The sequence below is a fragment of the Bos indicus x Bos taurus genome, chromosome 16, assembly GCF_003369695.1.
Source record: "Bos indicus x Bos taurus breed Angus x Brahman F1 hybrid chromosome 16, Bos_hybrid_MaternalHap_v2.0, whole genome shotgun sequence".
In the NCBI taxonomy this organism is placed as follows: Eukaryota; Metazoa; Chordata; class Mammalia; order Artiodactyla; family Bovidae; genus Bos; species Bos indicus x Bos taurus.
Window position 1 is genome coordinate 65,434,333 of NC_040091.1, and position 21,453 is coordinate 65,455,785.

The 21,453-nt window shown below is 41.0% G+C and overlaps 2 protein-coding genes across 12 annotated transcripts in view; one reads left to right on the forward strand and one right to left on the reverse strand.

Moving 5' to 3' along the window:
- Positions 1-6,922, reverse strand: part of TRMT1L (tRNA methyltransferase 1 like) — a 34,694-nt gene extending 27,772 nt beyond the window's left edge. Inside the window, exons 1-4 of one of the 2 annotated variants that reach the window (XM_027565577.1) lie at positions 6,328-6,922; positions 4,809-4,949; positions 1,915-2,025; positions 153-266 (exon numbers count right to left, since the gene is read on the reverse strand). In XM_027565577.1, the coding sequence (XP_027421378.1) occupies positions 153-266; positions 1,915-2,025; positions 4,809-4,949; positions 6,328-6,580 (619 nt within the window). In that variant the 5' untranslated portion in view covers positions 6,581-6,922. The remainder of the gene's footprint in view (positions 1-152; positions 267-1,914; positions 2,026-4,808; positions 4,950-6,327) is intronic. The other variant, XM_027565578.1, reaches the window with a different exon arrangement.
- Positions 6,923-6,985: 63 nt separating this feature from the next.
- Positions 6,986-21,453, forward strand: part of SWT1 (SWT1, RNA endoribonuclease homolog) — a 107,526-nt gene continuing 93,058 nt past the window's right edge. For 7 of the 10 annotated variants that reach the window (XR_003515006.1, XR_003515005.1, XM_027565569.1 and 4 more), the window contains exons 1-3: positions 7,011-7,257; positions 14,373-14,456; positions 16,482-16,565. Coding sequence is in view for 8 of the 10 variants with exons in the window: in XM_027565569.1 (XP_027421370.1) it covers positions 14,382-14,456; positions 16,482-16,565 (159 nt within the window). In the remaining 2 variants the exon portion in view is untranslated. The other 3 variants (XM_027565571.1, XM_027565570.1, XM_027565574.1) reach the window with 3 other exon arrangements.

The window sequence follows — 21,453 nt, forward strand, 5'->3', positions numbered from 1 at the left end:
CCTTTATTAATAAATACATTAAAAGAGGGGCATTATATCCTTCATAATTTTAAACTGAAGATACTTGATTATGTTGTCAGTAAAATTCCAAAACTAGTACAAAATCGTGAATTTCATTTACATCACTTTTTAGTAAGTACAAAAATACAAACCTTCAAATTCGACGGAGACTTTCCAGTGTAAATTCTGAAGGTGACGATGAAGCTTGTGACTATTACAAGCTCTGAATTTCTCCTTGGGGCACAATGGACAAGCCTGTTTGTTTCCTGTTAATGAAAAAAGAACCAATAAAGCAGAGAATATACCAGCTCTTCATGCTTAAATTTGCCTACAAAAGAAGTTAACAGGGGACCCTTTCTCATCCTTGCCTCTCAAAACACACACACACACACACACATTCCTTAGATAACATCTTTCTTAATATTTATTAAGGTGAAGTCATTCTTGCCTCAGCAGGTACTTAACAATAATTGTTTTAGGACACTGTCAGTGACTGATTTTTATCCTAAAACTCTCCTCTCTGTGGCGAGCTGATATCCCTGTTACCACTGGGTATGGAGAAGATGAGGAAATGATAAACTACATGATATCCCCCCAGGCAAAATGCCTTCCAGAAAGAATGTCGTTCTGCACTTTGGGCAGGGGAAAAGGCAGGAGTTGTCACACTTACAGAGGGATAGGAGCTAGACAGACAAAAGTATCAGCTCTGGTATTCTACTCTAGCAGCAACAAAAACAGTTAACATGTGGAATTAAAAAAATGAAAGAAGGAAGGGGCAGATTGGATGCAATACTCTGTATCCTATTACAGTGGCTTTGGGCTTCCCTGGTGGCTTAGATGGTGAAGAATCCACCTGCAATGTGGGAGTTGTGGGTTTGATCCCTGGGTCGGGAAGATTCCCTGGAGGAGGGCCTGGCAACCCATTTCAATATTCTTGCCTGAAGAATCCCCTGGACAGAGGAGCCTGGCAGGCTCCAGTCCATGGGGTCACAAAAGGTCAGACATGACTGACTAAGCACACGGCACACATCCTACTACTGAATTTGTTAAATTCTTCCTTCTTCATTAACATATTATTAAAAAGATTATGGATCATCAAAACAGAAGTTTCATTTAATTAGAAATGTAATGTATCTTAATAATAACTTTAATAGTACTAAAAATAAATCTCAAATCCAGGTTTAAATCAATAAAATATACAGAAACAGTAACTCAATTTTTAAAAAATTTATTTGACTATACCAGGGTGTTTTTGTTTTGATCATCCCGTGTGGCATGTGGGATCTTAGTTCCCTGACCAGGAATCCAACCCATGCCTCCCTGCATTAGAAACACAAAGTCTTAGCCACTGGACCACCAGGTAAGTCCCAATAACTCAATTTTTAATCCAGCAAATATCTTTCACATATAGCACATAGCAAGTATAAGCACAATTTTTAAAATATACTCTCTACTTCAAAAAACCATGAGGAGATCTTGAGGATGGAATCCAAGCACTAAGGATGATAAAGTAGAACGACAGGAGCTCAGGGCACTAACAACACTGTGAAACTCTGTACCAGCTCTACTTTGCCAGTCTTGAGATTTCTTTCTTGTGACAGAATAAAAGCCTCCATACGATTTTTTGGATTTCTGTTACTCATGGTAAAACGTTAATTCCTAACAAAGCCCTTATATATCCATGAGACTGTAATTTCCTTGAGGGGTTGTGAAATAACTTACCTCACAGTGCCCTTACATATAGAAGGGTACCATTTCCTAAGTTAAAAAACATTATCTTACTTCTGCCCTAGCTTGGAGGAAATAAACAAGTTCATGCTTACCAAAATTTTCATGAGTAGAAAGATGACAAATCATTAGAAACTGACCAAAAAAAAACAAAAAAAAACAGAAACCCTCCAAAGATGGAAATACCTGCATCAAGATTATCTGAGTTCAGTGAATTGGCAGAGTCACAATCCCCTTCAGTTACGAAAGCTAACTTCTCTAAATCAGCAAGCTGCCTTTGAATTGAGATGTGTCTCTCTGAAAGGAAAGTTTAAGAGTTAGGAAATTATGCTTTAACAATATGTATTCCATCTTCAATTTCATTTTATCACGTCACACAGAATTTTACACTTTCATTTCCTATAGCACAGTGCCTTAGTACCTAGGCAGAAAACTCAGTTTGTAAATGACAAGTGTGTCTCAGAAGTCAAAGAGTTGCCACTGCATAACCTCACAGCTTTCAAATTTTATCTTATTATTCAATATAGTTTTACAGAAAATATTTCTAGTCTGTATAAAACACTGAAGCCAGGTTTCCTGTTTTCAAAGAACTTTCAATCGGGTGAGAGATAAACATGTTAATTACTAACTGTAACACCAGGCAAGATGAATGAAGACTTAAGGGTAAAGGTAATATGATGTGGGTTTACAGAGGAATAACTCATTCCAACAACTGCCTCTAAGAAGCCTTCACTGAAGTGGTGTTTGACCAAGACTTAAGGTATAAACAGGTTTTCAGTAAGTAGAGATTTGGTGTCTGGCCTTATAAACTGAAATAACCTTGTAACTGAAATAAACAAAGGCATGTGGTGTAAAAATATATAGCCACTTCCCCACCACTCCTGGCTGGAAAGTAGTACGTTTGGGGGATAGAGCTGGTAGAAAGATAATGCAGCCAAAAATGTAGTACAGATCATGGGAGGCATAAATTTTATATAAGTTAGTTTGAACTATACTCTTTAGGTAATGTTAAATCTTTTCAGATTTTTGAGTAAATAAATGATATGATTTGAATGCATTTCAGAATCTGTAGTTGTAGTACCAAAGATCAATAATTGAGGTGAGAAATTAGTAATGGAAAGGTACTAGAAAACAGAAGGTAAAGAAAAGCAGCAGAGGACTTGGGATGTGAAAGGGTGAAGATTAAAGAACAATTGAGATTTTGATACAAGTACTATTAACCAATAAAAAGGAAGAGGAAAACAGTTTTGGCAGAAAGGAAGAGGAAGAATGGGAATTCAGTTTTTACACAGTGTGTTTGATTACTGCTGGAATTAGGTACGCAAGTCCAGTAGGCAGTTGAATTGTAGTGGAAGGTCAGAAGGGATGCTGAATAGATATAACTCATAAATACGCATGTTAGGTGAAACTAAGAGCATCAGTAAGAAAGCCTAGGGGGAAATGTTTTGAAACTGAGGATAAAAAAGCCAAAACTCAGTCCCAATAACACATTTTCAGGTTATTCAAATATTACACATTCTTCAAATTACATATTTGTAAATTTTGGAATAAATGAATAAATCATTCCAAAATATATTTAACATATTCTTGATTAGTAGCATGTGGAATGCATTCCCCAATGCCGCTTAATCCACCACTGATTAACAAAAATGGATACAATTTTGAAGTGAGGTGTGGAGGGATAGGAGACGTTGAGGAAAAGGAATCAAGAGGGTAGCTTCAAAAAGAAAAAATGGTATAGAGAATCAAGATAGTGCAGAAGCCAGGAAAGAAGGGACTGTAAAAGAGTAGTGCTTAACAGTAAATATCACAAATAGTTGTAGAGATCAAGAAAAGACTACTGGATTTAGTATTTAGTAAGTTTCTGGAGACCTTTAAGAAGGTTCAGTGAGGCGTTTTTAGAGTACAAATAGAACTGGAAAGAGAAATGAAGTACAGAAAATCAGCATAGATTACTTTTTTCAAGAAATCTGCTAGTATTTAAAAAAAAAAAAGAGATGGGATTTTAACTTGCTTCTTTCTTTTTAAGGATGGAGAGACCTGAATATTGTAGCCCTATGGAAAGAAATGTTAACAAAGTAGAATTCTAAAAAAAACAAAAAAAACAAAGTAGAATTCTGAATATATGACTCAGAGATGGTAACTGATAGGAAAAGATTTCCAATGAGTTAGGAGTCAATGGGATAAACCACAAGGCTTAATATTACATAATTAGATTATATAATTTCTCCACACTGCTGTCTTCCTGCCTATTCTCTCCAAGCTTCACTCCCAGTTGCTTTGTTTCTCTTCTATATAATCTACATTCTTGTTTGTCTCATCTACAAATAAGCAGTAAGAAGCCAAGGGCTATGTTAAATGCCTAGTGCAGTAACCTGCACACAGCAGGCACTGGTTTAAAAAAAAAAAAAATCATTAGTCTTTTTGGGTGCAGTAGCACACTGAGTCAAAATTTTGGAATTCAATTCAGCCCTATCAGACATTCCTGTTAAAATTTATTAAAATATATTTTACCTAATTCCAAAATGAGAAACACAAACAGCAACAAACAGCAACATTGTTATATATATAAGGTATATATATATACCTGATATATACCAATATATCAGGTATTGTTCAAATGACTTACAATGAGGCACTTTCTATAAACAGATAAACTGTTTTCCCATTTGATGAAAACTTTTAATTACCGGCCCAGACAGTAAGATTCAGGCAATGAATCTGTACATTCATTACATATGTACAAACCAACCTATTTAATTTGAAATCACTGGCTTCCATACTTCAAAGATCTGTGTGTGTCAAACAAGATACATAGTACTACTAACGACGTGTTTATTGCAATCATTCTAACTACTAGGTAGTACAGAGTAAGTGAAAGGGGCCCAGTAAGTTAGAAAACTGAAAATCCTGTAGTCCACTACTGAAGAAAACTCTAAAGATCTGTCTAAAGATTCATGAAAACGCCTAAGCACATCTCTAAAGTCACTTTCTGGTTCAAGACAGTAGATATCAATCTGTACTTAAAATCACTCGATCTTTTTGTAACTCGCTAATAATCTAGAAGTCAATAGGCAAACCTCTTATTAAATCAGATGATTCCAAGATGCTAGGCGGTTCTTTTAAAACTTCTTTTTCTTCCTCAATTTTCAATTCTACTTCAGATATGCCATCTTCATCTTGCCTATATGAGACTGATTTCAAAGGGCTAACTAGACCATCTAAAAATAATTTTCAAAATGTGATTAATATGTTTCTAATGCATTTCCAATTTCTTAATCACTATTTGTTCCAGAAATGCATTTTCAGGTTTTTCAAACATCACACATTCTTTAAATACTCATAAATTCTGGAATATCTGAATAAATCTTCCCAAACTATGTTTAACATATTCATGATGGTAGGGAGATGGAGAAAGCATACATCCCCTAAAGCTGCTCAAGCACATAAAAAGACCGTATCTAGAGGTGAGTTTAGGAGGATATCTTACTCTGGAGTTTATCTGCTCTTCCCCCATTGCAGTTGCGGAAGAAACAATTGGCCTTATTTAGCACTTAACTAGCTTTGATCTTCCGGGATGAGGAGAGGCCCACCTGAGGCATTCTGACCTTGGTCTTTTCTGTGATCCACCCTACTCTTTAGCAATCTGTATGTTGTTTAAAAATTGCAGAAATAATTCTATTAGATTATAACTACTGAAATGTGTTTTTTTTTTTACACATTAACCTCAAAACTGGCTTAGAAGTAGGAAAGACAACAAATTAAGATTTTTGTTGTTATGATTCAGAAAAAGCATAAAGGTCAATCTGGGGACAAAATTTTTAAAGAAAAGTTTCTCAGAGCTTACGTTTAAAAATGTTCAGACGATTCTTGATAAAGTGTTACTTATCAATCTTTTAAATTCTTTTATGGCCTAATAAACCATCACTTATAAAACATGCAAGCACAATTAATACAGGCTATTAATTTTCGACAGCCGACTTGGAGAAACGTACAAAACTCAATGCGTATTTACGTCTGAGGGAAAACAACTATAATTTAGTCACTCTATCTTAAACTACTCGTCAGCCCCAAATTCTTTTTGGAGGCAAGCTGCTAAAGAAAAAATGAGAAAAACCCCATCTCGTGTCTATTTCTAGACATAAAACCTAATTGACAGCAACGGTTTCTAAATCTTGGCAGTTAGCACCTACTACAGTAAACTCGGTTACTCTATCATATTTTAAAGGACACAGGGAAATATGGCAGACAGGGCTGAGAGGGAAACTACCAAATGTGGTGTAACTTCTAATTTCTGTACCAGAAAAAGACCTCCTTTAAAGAAGACGTCCACGATCCCATTATTTCCTTCCACCTGCAGCACCACTGGCCTCCACAGATCATTCCCTGTGAGATCCCCGAGGTTTGTGGAGATGCCGTCCCCCACCCTGTACCCGTTTTTACCGCTATACGGGTCCCTCGTTCCTCCCCCCATTTCGCTAAAACTGCCTTTTCCCCCGTAAAAACCATTCCAGTGAAGAAGGGCCTCCCCTACTCCCCAGCAAGGCGCACTTTCTTGCTCCTCCTGCGGCAGAAAGATCTGGGCCTCCCTGCACTTACTGCTTTCAGCCTCATCAGGGGCAGAGGCTAGGGACGGGGACAGGGCCGAAGCCTGGGCCAGGGCAGGGGCTGGGACTGGAGCCGAGGCCGGAGTCGGAGCCGAGGCCGGGGCCGGGGTCGAGGCCGAGACCGGAGCCGAATCCGGGGCCGGTGCTGGGACCCGAGCCGAGTCCGGGGTCGGGGTCGGGACCGGGACCTGGACCACCTCCACCTTCTCCTGGGGCAGCAGCTCCTCCTCCGCCATATTCTCCATAGTTACCGCCTCCTTGCCAGGCCCGCCCGGGGACCAGCAGGGGCTCACTGCGGAGTGAGAGAAATGGCGTGAAAGCCCAGAGGGCCGGATCCGAGAAGTGGGGAAGCAAATGGGGAGGGCGAGATGCGTGCAACAGACAAAAGATGAAGAATCAGTGACCAAATCCAGTCAGCAGAAAAATTAAAAGCCACAGGCAGCGATTCGCGGTCCCGTCCGCTTCCTTTTCCCCGAGGCGTTACGACGACAGCCCCGCCTGCGCAGGAGCATGCTGGGGGATGGCGTCCAATGAGGTCAGAGAGTTCCGTTTCCACCGTGCGTCTCCGTTCTAGCCGTCAACCACCGAACGCAATCAAAACTACAATACCCAGAGTGCACCGCGCCGCTCGGGGCGGAGCGGGGCGGGGGGGTGGTGCCAAGGGCTTGGAGGAAGTAAATGCAAAGCTAAACAAACGTTCCTGGAACATCCCATGGACAGAGGAGCCTGGTAGGCTACAGTCCATGGGGTCGCAAAGAGTCGGACACGACTGAGCGCCTTCACTTCACTTCAAACAAATGCTCCGGAGCGTTCGAGCGCCAGCTACCTTCCGAGCGCAGAACTACATTTCCCAGCGGGCGTCGCGCTCGGGGTCCCTTTCTCAGGGTTTGGGCGTCCCAAATCGCAACCGGCGCGGCCTCTGGTAAGTAACGTAGGGAAGCCGAGGGGTTAGTTGACGTTTCGGTGGGTACTCTCCATGCCTCACTCCGGGACCGAAAGGGGGCAGCCGGCGGGACGGACGGAGGATTCGGGGGCCTCTCGAGCCTGGGCGGGGCGACTCTGTGGGCGGACCCGGAGTTGAGCCTGCTCTGTGAAGGGTGTGGTTCTGGCCCGGCTCTGCCTTCCGGGCAGCCTCTCGCCACGGGTTGGGTGCAGTGTGTTTCTAACCGAGTCCGCGGGATTAGGCGGTTTCTGGGCCGCTTGTCAGTTAGGTGGACTTCCACATGGGGGTCTGTTCTTCAGATCATACCATGATCTGAACACTCTTTTCCTTTTAATTTTGTTTTAACCTACGTATTCCCAATAGCAGCGCCGCGCTGTGGCTGTAAGATTCCTGTGGATGGTGAATTGCTGGGGCCCAGGAGTGGGGAGAAGAGCCTATGCTTACATTTAGGCTTTTAATATCCAAGGCTCCTGAATGTGTGGAGCTTCAGGGCACTTGACTGATGCGATTCAGATTCCTCAAGGCGTCTGTTAAGTTTCCAGGCCTCCGTACTTCTCTTTACTCTCCGAGCCTGCTTGAGTTTAAGGCGCGCTCCTTCAAGGCCACTGCGGGAGGCAAGAGGAATGCCTTGTTTTCTGACTGCTCTGCCTACACTGGTCCGAATTTTACAGGAAGCAGGAAGGGAGAGGGAGTCTTCTTTTAGTCTCAGGTATTCGCACTTCCCGTTCGGTTTTCCTAGTTAATAAAAGTGATACTTAATAGTTTTCTTCTTGGTCTGTTTATTTTCTATTTGTTTTCAGTACCCAGAGGAGAGCGAGTGTGCTTTTTTTGGCATTTCGAAACTCAAAACAGGAATGTGGTCCTCCCTCCCAGAACTTAGAAAGTATATGTGGAGGGGTTTCCCCCTCCTCTCCTCCCCAGTTAAACAATTTATCCCATGGAAGTTTTTGTGAATTGTGATTCTAAAGCCCTCTTAGTGGCCCCATCCACAAGTTTTAACTAGTATTCCTGGATGTATATACTGCCTCACTGGTCTTAACAGTTAATTAAAAATGAGAAAATAACATTATAGTTTGCAGGCATGAGTAGTGGATATTTATGCATCATCTAGGAACCAGTGATGTTTTAATTTGTGAAAGAATGGATGGTTAATTGAAAGCTTGATTTAGGATGTCAATTTCATTAATACCAGTTGAAAACCAGAAGATGAAAAGGGCTAGATTTTTAGTCTGTGTATTCTGTGGAATTTTAATCAGAATTCCCAAGCATGGTCCCTGCTCTTGAGCCATCCTAAAGAAGGCATCTTCAAAGTTTGAAAAATTATATTGAGTATATTACTCATCTATTGCTGCGTAAGTTCTTCAAAACTTTATGGCTTAAGACAACCAAATACACTTCTTACCCCACAGTAGATATGAGTCAGGAATTCAGAAATGGCTTTCTGGGTGTATCTGCCTTAGGGTCTCTCATCACATTGCAGTGAGATACTTGCAAGGGATGCTGCCTAGTGGATGCTTGATTAAGGCTGCAGGATCATCTTCAAGGGTGGCCAACTCACACGCCTATAAGTCCATTCATTTTTGGCAAAAGGTTTCAGCTCTTCCTTGGTGGGCTTTTCCTAGGGTTACTTGAATGTCTTCATGATATGGTGGCTGGCTTTTCCTAGGGTGAACAATTCAAGACAGAGAAAGGCAGAAGCCACAGTGTGTTATTTGACCTGGCCACATATTATATAAATATATCCTGTTGGTTGCACAGGTCATCTCTACTTATTGTGAGAGGAAACTTCATAAGAGACGGTGGCAGCAGAGATCAGGAGCCAATTGGGAAGCAGGCCAGCACAGGAAATCTCCACTCATTTAGTTTATATTTTGATTTCCATAAAATTGGTATGAATGGTACACTAATATAATTTGTCACAGTACATATGTAGGTGTTTTTCTTTTGATAGTCTACTCTCTGCAGTATTTTTTTTTTTCTGATTTGTCTTATGGATAATAGATTCAAATTGGTTTTGTGTATATATGTGTGTGTGTGTGTGTGTGTGTATTCAAAGCACAACATGAAAGGGTTTAAATTGTAAAAGGTAAAAAAACCAACCCATTGCCTTAAGCAATTTATTTCATGGAAGTTATTGTTTTTCCTTATACCTTTCTCCCCATGGAATGGGATCCTTGGAACAAGAAAGAAAAATGAAGATTATTCCTGTAATCTGGAAGCTCAACTGTGAATTTAATTATTGCCATGAATTATCTTAAAAGGCAAAATTTCTGGATAATTTAGAATCTGTCGTTAGAAGTATATGTTGACTGTTTTATTAATTTTTATTATTATTAGATTTCTGGTTTCAGTATTTTCTTTGTTCCATATTCTTCAAAACATTCTACAAGTTTGATTTAGTGTAATTGATCATTCTTTTATAGAACTTCACTTACTGTGATCATGTTTGACCAGGAGTACTTGTAATTGCTTGGTTTCTAGTCTTTGTTATGTTCTTAGCATCAGTACTTATCACTCTGTCTGTGTGTGTGTTGTGTGTGTGTGTTAGTTGTTCAGTCGTGTCTGACTCTTTGCGACCCCATGGACTGTAGCCTGCCAGACTCCTCTTTCCATGGGATTATCAGGCAAGAATACTACAGTGAGTTGCCATTCCCTCTCCAGGGGATTCTCCTGACCTAGGGATCAAACTCTGGTCTCCTGCATCGCAGGCTCGTTCTTTACCGTCTCTGTGTCACATGGAAGTCCTATACATATCACTAGCAGCAATAAACTCTCCTTTGGACTTTGCTTGTGGACCCCTTTATATCTTCTTGCCCCAGCAAATCTGGTGATGTTCCCAATCTCTGGCCTCTGTGTTCCAGTACAGGATGATTATATATACTATCTTTAAAGTGTTTATGACCAGTGTGCAGGTTTCTTTCTTTCTGTCAGTAACAGCAGTATAGACTTGATCCAGACCCAGGCTGGAAAAGGGAGACTGGGATAAGAAATGGACAGAGGGACTGCAATGAGCAAGAGTTGAAAGTGACTCAGAATGAACAATCACTATTCTGGGAAAGAAAAATTCACCTACTCATTTACTCAGAGGGCATTTATGAACACCTCCTAAATTTTCGATACAGTGTACTCTTCAAGAAGCTCAGGGTCTAGCAGAAAGACAATTGCTGAAGCCAGTATTTTTTTAGACTCTACTATGTACTATCTGACAGAATGTGGTCCACTGGAGAAGGGAATGGCAAACCACTTCAGTATTCTTGCCTTGAGAACCCCATGAACAGTATGAAAAGGCAAAATGATAGGATACTGAAAGAGGAACTCCCCAGGTCAGCAGGTGCCCAATATGCTACTGGAGATCAGTGGAGAAATAACTCCAGAAAGAATGAAGAGATGGAGCCAAAGCAAAAACAATACCCAGCTGTGGATGTGACTGGTGATGGAAGCAAGGTCCGATGCCGTAAAGAGCAATATTGAATAGGAACCTGGAATGTTAGGTCCATGAATCAAAGCAAATTGGAAGTGGTCAAACAGGAGATGGCAAGAGTGAACATTGACGTTCTAGGAATCAGTGAACTAAAATGGACTGGAATGAGTGAATTTAACTCAGGTGACCATTATATATACTACTGCAGGCAGGAATCCCTTAGAAGAAATGGAGTAGCCATCATGGTCAACAAAAGAGTCTGAAATGCAGTACTTGGATGCAATCTCAAAAACGACAGAATGATCTCTGTTCGTTTCCAAGGCAAACCATTCAGTATCACAGTAATCCAAGTCTATGCCCCAACCAGTAATGCTGAAGAAGCTGAAGTTGAATGGTTCTATGAAGACCTACAAGACCTTTTAGAACTAACACCCAAAAAAGAAGTCCTTTTCATTATAGGGGACTAGAATACAAAAGCAGGAAGTCAAGAAACACCTGGAGTAACAGGCAAATTTGGCCTTGGAATATGGAATGAAGCATGGCAAAGGCTAATAGAATTTTGCCAAGAGAACGCACTGGTCATAGCAAACACCCTCTTCCAACAACACAAGAGAAGACTCTGCACATGGACATCATCAGATGGTCAACACCGAAATTAGGTTGATTATATTCTTTGCAGTCAAAGATGGAGAAGCTCTATACAGTCAGCAAAAACAAGACCAGGAGCTGACTGTGGCTCAGATCATGAGCTCCTTATTGCGAAATTCAGACTTAAATTGAAGAAAGTAGGGAAAACCACTAGACCATTCAGGTATGACCTAAATCAAATCTCTTATGATTATACAGTGGAAGTGAGAAATAGATTTAAGGGACTAGATCTGATATAGTGCCTGATGAACTATGGATGGAGGTTAGTGACATTGTACAGGACACAGGGATCAAGACCATCCCCATGGAAAAGAAATGGGAAAAAGCAAAATGGCTGTCTGGGGAGGCCTTACAAATAGCTGTGAAAAGAAGGAAAGCAAAAAGCAGAGGAGAAAAGGAAAGATATAAGCATCTGAATGCAGAGTTCCAAAGAATAGCAAGAAGAGATAAGAAAGCCTTCCTCAGTGATCAACGCAAAGAAATAGAGGAAAACAACAGAATGGGGAAGACTAGAGATCTCTTCAAGAAAATTAGAGATATCAAGGGAATATTTCATGCAAAGATGTGCTTGATAAAGGACAGAAATGGTATGGACCTAACAGAAGCAGAAGATATTAAGAAGAGGTGGCAGGAATACACAGAAGAACTGTACAAAAAAGATCTTTATGACCAAGATAATCATGATGGTGTGATCACTGACCTAGAACCAGACATCCTGGAATGCGAAGTCAAGTGGGCCTTAGAAAGCATCACTACGAACAAAGCTAGTGGAGGTGATGGAATTCCAGTTGAGCTATTTCAAATCCTGAAAGATGATACTGTGAAAGTTCTGCACTCAATATACCAGCAAATTTGGAAAACTCAGCAGTGGCTACAGGACTGGAAATGGTCAGTTTTCATTCCAATCCCAAAGAAAGGCACTGCCAAAGAATGCTCAAACTACCCCACAATTGCACTCATCTCACACGCTAGTAAAGTAATGCTCAAAATTCTCCAAGCCAGGCTTCAGCAATACATGAACCGTGAACTTCCAGATGTTCAAGCTGGTTTTAGAAAAGGCAGAGGAACCAGAGATCAAATTGCCAACATCCGCTGGATCATCGAAAGAGCAAGAGAGTTCCAGAAAAACATCTATTTCTGTTTTATTGACTATGCCAAAGAGAAGGCAATGGCACCCCACTCCAGTACTCTTGCCTGGAAAATCCCATGGATAGAGGAGCCTGGTAGGCTGTAGTCCATGGGGTCGCTAAGAGTCGGACACGACTGAGCGACTTCCTTTCACTTTTCACTTTCATGCATTGGAGAAGGAAATGGCAGCCCACTCCAGTGTTCTTCCCTGGAGAATCCCAGGGACGGGGGAGCCTGGTGGGCTTCCGTCTATGGGGTCGCACAGAGTCGGACATGACTGAAGTGACTTAGCAATAGCAGCAAAGCCTTTGACTGTGTGGGTCACAATAAACTGTGGAAAATTCTGAAAGAGATGGGAATACCAGACCACCTGACCTGCCTCTTGAGAAACCTATATGCAGGTCAGGAAGCAGGTCAAGTTAGAACTGGACATGGAACAACAGACTGGTTCCAAATAGGAAAAGGAGTATGTCAAGGCTGTATATTGTCACCCTGCTTATTTAACTTCTATGCAGAGTACATCATGAGAAACGCTGGGCTGGAAGAATCACAAGCTGGAATCAAGATTGCCGGGAGAAATATCAATAACCTCAGCTATGCAGATGACACCACCCTTATGGCAGAAATGAAGAGAAACTAAAGAGCCTCTTGATGAAAGTGAAAGAGGAGAGTGAAATAATTGGCTTAAAGCTCAACATTCAGAAAACAAAGATCATGGCATCTGGTCCCATCGCTTCATGGGGAATAGATGGGGAAACCATGTCAGACTTTATTTTTGGGGGGCTCCAAAATCACTGCAGATGGTGACTGAAGCCATGAAATTAAAAGATGCTTACTCCTTCGAAGAAAAGTTATGATCAACCTAGATCTAGCAGAGACATTACTTTGCCAACAAAGGTCCGTCTAGTCAAGCCTATGGTTTTTCCAGTAGTCATGTATGGATGTGAGAGTTGGACTGTGAAGAAAGCTGAGCGCCGAAGAATTGATGCTTTTGAACTGTGGTGTTGGAGAAGACTCTTGAGAGTCCCTTGGACTGCAAGGAGATCCAACCAGTCCATTCTAAAGGAGATGAGCCCTGGGTGTTCTTTGGAAGGACTGATGCTAAAGCTGAAACTCCAGTCCTTTGGCCACCTCATGCGCAGAGTTGACTCATTGGAAAAGACTCTCATGCTGGGAGGGATTGGGGGCAGGAGGAAAAGGGGACGACAGAGGATGAGTGGCTGGATGGCATCACCGACTCAATGGACATGAGTCTGAGTGAACTCCAGGAGTTGGTGACGGACTGGGAGGCCTGGCATCCTGTGATTCATGGGTTTGTGAAGAGTTGGACATGACTGAGTGACTGAACTGAACTGAACTGTGTACTATCTTGTACAAGGTGCTTTTACATTTGTAGTTTCATTTAAGTTTTTAAAAAACCCTCTTGGATGAGTTATCTCTATTTTACACATAGTGGAACTAGGACTCAAAAAATGTACGTGTTTTGCCCGACATCTCACTCAGTGAGAGATGGAGCGTATGTTGAGAAAATGAAGATTTAGTGACTAATTGGTTTTGAGGTGTGGTTGGGGCAAAATATAATAGTCCTGCAGGCAATTGAAAATGCAAATGTGACGCTAGAGAGAGAAGTTTGCCTTAAAGGCATACTTTTGAGAGTCTTTCTTAAAAGGTGACCATCCCCACACTGATGGAAGGAAACAGGTCATGAGGCAGAATATAAGTAAAGTGGAACAATGAGACAATCCTATCATGTTGAGAATGGGTAAAATACAAAAATTATTTTTATAAAGCTCCAATCTTTAAGAAACTGAAAAAAGTATGATTTCTAATGTTTTTGTTATAGCAATGGTTAAAAAAAAAACCCACACACATAATGTGTTTTTGATGTTTCTTTTAGCTTTGCAAAATGTCCAACAAAGAATCTTGTGAAAAAAAGGAGACGTCTCGGAGAAAAGGCACCACCCCATCATCCAATATTGAAGTAAGAATTTTGACTTATTGACCTAAAGATACCCTGTTTTGCAGTTTTATTTTTGTGTGATGAAAAAAATATACCTCAGTGTTAAAACAAGTTATGTAAATATTTTGTTCTTCTGACCGAGAAAGAGTCATTTGTTTTTCTTTTCCTTCATTATTTTATTTATTCCTCTCAACTCTATGAGGTAGGTACTATTATTATCCCAATTATACAAATGAAGAAACTGAGGCTTGGCAGCATCCTTTTTGGCTCTTTCTCCTCTTAAACTGTACTCTCGCAAGTGCCCAGCCTCAGTGTTCTCAATGTGGTAAATTGCAGTTACATTCTTTAAGTTGCTTGGACCAAAACCCTGGGCATCATGCTCTGCCTGCATCCCATCTATCAGCAAATTCTGTCAGCTGAGTGTGACTCCCACTCCCACTGCTATCACCATGATCCAGGCAAACAGCTTGCTTTCTACCTTTGCCTTCTTGTGCACTCACCATAACAGGCACAGTGATCCTATTAAAATGTTAAATCATGTCACTCTTCTGCTCAATATTTTCTAGTGATTTTCCACTTCAGAGAAAAAGTTAATGTCTTTGCTGGGACAGAAAACACATTACTGTCACTATCTCATCTCCATTTCATTCTCCCTTTGCTTTCTGCACTCCTTGGCTTCCTTATTGCTGCTCCAGTAAGCCAGGCACATTCCTGCTTTGTGCTTGCTGTTACTCCCTTTAACTTTCCCTAGCTACTCACAGGGTTTGTTCCTTCATTTCATTAGGTCTCCGTACAGGTGTCAAATTACCGGTGGGGACCCATTTTGACTACTTTGTTTAAAATTGCACCAGCCTCACCCTTGCCTCCCAGCCCTTCCTGACCCCTTTTTCTGCTTTATTATTATTATTTTTTTAATAGCATCATCTGATACACTAAATATATTACTTAACTTATTTGTAAGTTAAACCTGCAGTAGGTGTAACCTGTATGACAGCAGGGACTTTTATTTTTTTTTCACTAATCTGTTCTCACTGTCTAGAAAAGTGTCTTTGATACACGGTAAGTACTTGAAATACGTTTCTCCTGGGTCTGTTGAATTCAGGAGCCACTGAAAAAATAACTGGGTATATGGTTTTGCTTTGTAGAAGACTAAGTATCACTATGGTAGTACCATTTCCCAATGTCCTTATGTGAGCTGTCTGCAACTTTCTGCTATATTACCTCTATCCCAAGTGAAAGTGAAAAATTAAAAGTGTTAGTCACTCAGTCACGTCCAACTCTTACAACTCCATGGACTGTAGCCCAGCCTCCTCTGTCCGTGGAATTCTCCAGGCAAGAATACTGGAGTTGGTAGCCATTCCGTTCTTCAAGGGGTCTTCCTGACTCAGGAATTGAACCCAGGTCTCCTGCATTGCAAGCAGATTCTTTAACATGTGAGCCACCAGAGAATCCCACTTCTATCCCATCTCATTCCTAATTCAAGACCACTTAGATCTTCTGATTTCTAGTTAAGTCTCCTTTCCTCTTACCAATGTTTGTATGCCTTTAAACATTGTTCCCGGACTTCCCTGGTGGTATGGTGAATAAGAACCCAACTACCAATGGAGGGGACACGGTTCTGATCCCTGGTCCGGGAAGATTCCACATGCCAAAGAGCAACTAAGCCTGTAAGCCGCAGCTACTGAGCCCAACTTGCTCCAGAGCCTGAGAGCCATAACTGCTGCCTGTGCAGCACAACTGCTGAGCCTAGGTGTTGCAGCTACTGAAGCCCTCGCACCTAGAGCTTTTTCTCTGTAACAAGAGAAGCCACTGCAGTGAGAAGGCTCTCCTACCACAACTAGAGAATAGTCCCTGCTCTCTGCAACTAGAGAAAGCCTGTGCACAGCAACAAAGACCCAATACAGCTAAATAAATAAATATTGTTCTCTTCTGAAACTTATTATTAATGCAGAAGGAATCTTGATTTACAACGACATTGATAAAAGAATGCTGTCTTACACTGTGCTTTATTTTGTGCTTTTCTTTTTTTCCAAATGACATTCTTAGGATAAGAGAGAGAAAAAAGCATCAGTAAGTTCTCCTTGTTCAACTTGCTCTGTAAGATCAGTGTCATCAGAGAAGAGAAAACTAGTGAGTATTTAGATACTGTAACTAACTCTAAAAATTATGTTAAAGTTTTAATGTACAATTGAAAGCTTTATGATATAAACTCCCCTACTACTTTTCCATTAATTTTTTCTTGATATTATACGTGCTTTTTGATAGCCGATAGATGGAAAAGCAGCTTTTCCCTGCTGCTCACCGAAAAGCATTTATCAAATTCTTCCTTTGTGCTAATAGATCCTATCATGTGGGATTAGACAACGTAAATATATATTTAGACAATTTTTAAGTCTTTTCCTGTATGTGGTTAAATTTGTCTTTACAATTTCATTTTGAAGTCACCAGGGCAGAGATAGTGTTTGCATTTTCAGATTCAGAAATTGAGATCCAGAAAGTTAAGTGACTTGTGAAAGGACACAAAATTGTTTGCAGCAACAAAGTGAAGTCCAGATTTTTTTCCACTGTCTGCCAAATAATATGGAACAGTGACAGCAGACTAAACACATCAACCTGGTACATGGATGGTTGCGAAGTGCTCACCACATTCAAGGGAAGAGTTAGGCGTATATGAAGATTGCTGCACAGTTGTTGTAGGTAATAAGAGAAAATAGTTGTGTGCCGGGAGCCACCCGGGAGATCCCACCCATGACAAGGTCATGTGGAAGAGCCATGACAAGCAAGGCAGATCATGGCTCGAGGGACCCCCTGAATCTGCTTCAGCATCTACCCCAAAACTAGAATCTGTCTACTGTTTATTATATTATGCCTTTCACCAACTCTTCTGACATTAACAGGGGGCTATCCCCGACCACCTTTCTCTGGAAAAAGTCAACTTAGAGCTTTAGTTAATAAGTCTCCTGGGCATGAAAGGAATATTTCTATTTTAACCCCTCTGATGGCTTTCTAGCTTGCCTGACAGGTTTATCCATATTCTTGCAATTAACACACATGATTGTTCACAACTCCCCAACCTTGAAAGGCACGGGAAGCCAAAACATTCTAAAAGTCCTAATGAGCATAGAGTCCTTTAAGGGATGAAAAATTATTAGAATAGATAGTACTGGTAAAGGGCTTCATTATTGGGCCAATGCTTGCTGCCAAGTGCCCATATCCCTTATCCATTGTGCACCTGGGAGTGCGTTGGTTAACATAGTTGGAATGTAAGGAAAACAAGTAACAGCCTTGGAATTAACCACATCAGACCTTTGAGCTAATTGGTTCTTTCTTTGTTGTAACTTACTGCACCTTTGCTCCATGAGAATGTAACTCTGTTTAGCACTTTCTGAGGCTGACATAGATTAGAAATGTAAAGAAAAAACACTTCAAGGGAAAATAAGTTTTCTGGTTGAGCAGCCTTTATCAAAAAAGAGTCATAAAATGTCCACAGGCCTCCAAGGCTAGAAGATAATGTACACAACATTGTTTATGGGAAAGGTATGCATAAAAAATCCTGGTTTTATGTAGTGTTTCGGCTGACTCTGTATGACTTCATCTTTCATTTCCCTCTGTGTACAAGTCAAGGGATAAAAGTTCCTTTTGAAAATAAAGTTATGGGCCTCGCTCACCGAAGCTTGGTCTCCCCATGTCGTTCTTTTCTCTCCTTTTCTCTCTCTGTTCTTCTTTCAGGATGACTCCTTGGGGCACAGGAGCTTTATTGGCTTTCTGTGTTAATCAAGGAAGATCAAGCCTCTGATCTCTCCGCTTTGCTATCCTTATTGCCTAAGCCATCATCCTGAGGGTACCCCTGGATCCTGCTGGGGCTGGACCCCGGCAGTTGTGAAAGTTCCATGAATGCAGATTTGGGTTTTTAAGAGTTTGTTTTCACATAATGGAACTGCTGTTACAATTCTTGCTGTATTAACCTTCTTAAAACACTGATTTCATCATATTTCTCCTCTGTTGAAAAATCTTCACTTAGTTTTTTAGTTTACCATTTGGGCTTCCCTGGTGGCTCAGCTGGTAAGAATCCGCCTGCAGTGCGGGAGACCTGAGTTCGATCCCTGGTTTGGGATGATCCCCTGGAGAAGGGAATACCTACTCACTCCAGTATTCTGGCTTGGAGAATTCCATGGACTGTATAGTCCATGGGGTCAGAAAGAGTCAGGACCCTTTTAAATTTGGTCATACCTTAAGTATCCAGTTTTCATTTTTCTTCTTTCTCAAAACAGCCCTTCTAGGTAGGCTAGTTTATTTTCTATCTGCTGAATTTATACCAGTCGTCTCCAGCTTCTTAGAATGCCTAAGCATTTTTAATGGAGAATGCCTTTTTCTTTTATGCATTTATCTTTATTCAATATATGCTCAACCTTTAGCATATTTTTGGCCTACTTTTTTTCCTTGGAACATCCCAACTTTGGGGTTTTGATCTTTTAAACTCTTTTACAACTTAATGTTTATTGTTCTGCTTTATTTTATTGTTTATTGTATATATCCTTGTATTTCTTTCTACTTTTTCCCTTTGCTTTACTCTGAGCTCTTTAGGACAGGGACTGCTTTACTCTGAGTTCTTTAGGACAGGGACTATATCCTCTTTCTCTGTTATTTTTATTGTCTGTAGCCCTCTGCCCCTAGAGAGAGACAGGGTGGTAGAATAGAAAGGGTAGAGAAATCTGGTTTCAGATCATGGCTCTGCGACTAACTTCCTCTGTAACGTTGAGAATATTTTGCTCTATTTGAGCCTTGGGTACTTTGTCTGTAAAATGAGATACTAATAATATCTGTCTCACGAGATTATTGCAAGGATTAAGAAAATTATTGTGTCAACCTGATACCAACCAGGGTTGTTGGCCTGCCCATAGTCAACAGAAAGTGATCAGATGTCAGATAAGAAGTTCAGGTAAGATTTCAATGGGGTGCCTGCTGCAGCCAGGAGAGGGAGAACAAGGAACAGTTCCTTTGCTTTCTCAGTCACTGAGGTGGGAGCTGCCTTGTTTCTTTTTTAAATTTATTTTTTAAAAATTAGAGTAAAATTGCTTTACAATGTTGTATTAGTTTCTGCTGTATAACAACGTGAATCAGGTATATGTATACATATATCCCCTCCCTCTTGAGCCTCCCTCCCACCCCACCCCAGTCCCACTCCTCTAGGTCATCATAGAGCATGGAGTTGAGTTCCCTGTAGTATATAGCAACCTCCCACTAGATATCTGTTTTACATATGGTTCAGTTCAATTCAGTTCAGTCGCTCAATCGTGTCCCACTCTTAGTTACCCCATGGACTTCAGCATACCAGGCCTCCCTGTCTATCACTAAGTCCCAGAGTTTATTCAGACTCATGTCCATTGAGTCGGTAATGCCATCCAACCATCTCGTCCTCTGTCGTCCCCTTCTCCTCCTGCCCTCAATTTTTCCCAGCATCATGGTCTTTTCATATGAGTCTTCGCATCAGGTGGCCAAAGTATTGGAGCTTCAGCTTCAACATCAGTCCTTCCAATAAACATTCAGGACTGATTTCCTTTAGGATGGACTGATTGGATCTCCTTGCAGTCCAAGGGACTCTCAAGAGTCTTCTCCAACACCACAGTTCAAAAGCATCAATTCTTTGGCGCTCAGCTTTCCTTATAGTACAACTCTCACATCCATACATGACCACTGGAAAAACCATAGCCTTGACTAGACAGACCTTTGTTGGCAAAGTGATGTCTCTGCTTTTGAATATGCGTCTAGGTTGGTCATAACTTTTCTTCCAAGGAGTAAGCGTCTTTTAATTTCATGGCTGCAGTCACCAACTGCAGTGATTTTGGAGCCCAGAAAAATAAAGTCAGCCACTGTTTCCACTGTTGCCCCATCTATTTGCCATGAAGTGATAGGACTGGATGCCATGATCTTCGTTTTCTGAATGTTGAGCTTTAAGCCAACTTTTTCACTCTCCTCTTTCACTTTCATCAAGAGGCTCTTTAGTTCTTCTTCACTTTCATATATATATATCAGTGTTACTCTCTAAGTGTGCCCCACCCTGTCCTTCTCCCACAATGTCCTTAAGTCCGTGCTCTGCCGTCTGCATCCTTTTCCTACCCTACAGATGGGTTCATCAGTACCATTTTTCTAGATTCCATATATATGCGTTGGTGTACGATATTTGTTTTTCTCTTTCTGGTTTACTTTATTACGTTTGACAGACTCTAGGTTCACCCACATCACTGCATATGACTCAGTCTAGTTCCTTTTTATGGCTGAGTAATATTCCATTGTGTATATATACCACATCTTCTTTATCTATTCATCTGTTGATGGACATCTAGGTTGCTTTTATGTCCTCGCTATTGTAAATGGTGCTGTGCTGTGCTTAGTTGCTCAGTCCTGTCTGACTTTTTGCGACCTCATGGACTGTAGCCCACCAGGCTCCTCTGTCCATGGGGATTCTCCAGGTGAGAATGCTAGAGTGGGTAGCAGTTGTTTTGGGTTTACTTTTGTGGGTCATCTTCTTCTCTTTTGTTTCTTGCCTAGAGAATTTCCATTAGCACCTTTTGTAGGCTGGCTTTGTTTAGTCCCTAAGTTGAGTCCAACTTTGTGACCCCATGCACTATAGCCTACCAGGCTCCACTGTCCATGGAATTTCCCAGGCAAGAATACTGGAGTAGATTGCCATTTCCTTCTCCAGGGCATCTTCCTGACCCAGGGATTGAACCTGCATCTCTTGCATTGGCAGGCAGATTCTTTACCACTGAGCCAAGGACACTAACTTAAATCAGAAGGCTAAAATCCTTGAGTAAGTAAGGCTGGCTTGGTGGTGCTGAATTCTCTTAGCTTTTGGTTGTCTGTGTTTAACTTCTCCATCAAATCTGAATGAAATCCTTGCTGGCTGTAATCTTGGTTATAGATTTTTCTCTTTCATCACTATAACTGTTTCCTGCCACTTTGACCTGGCCTGCAGAGTTTCTGCTGAAAAATCAACTGAGAGATTGATTCCCTTATG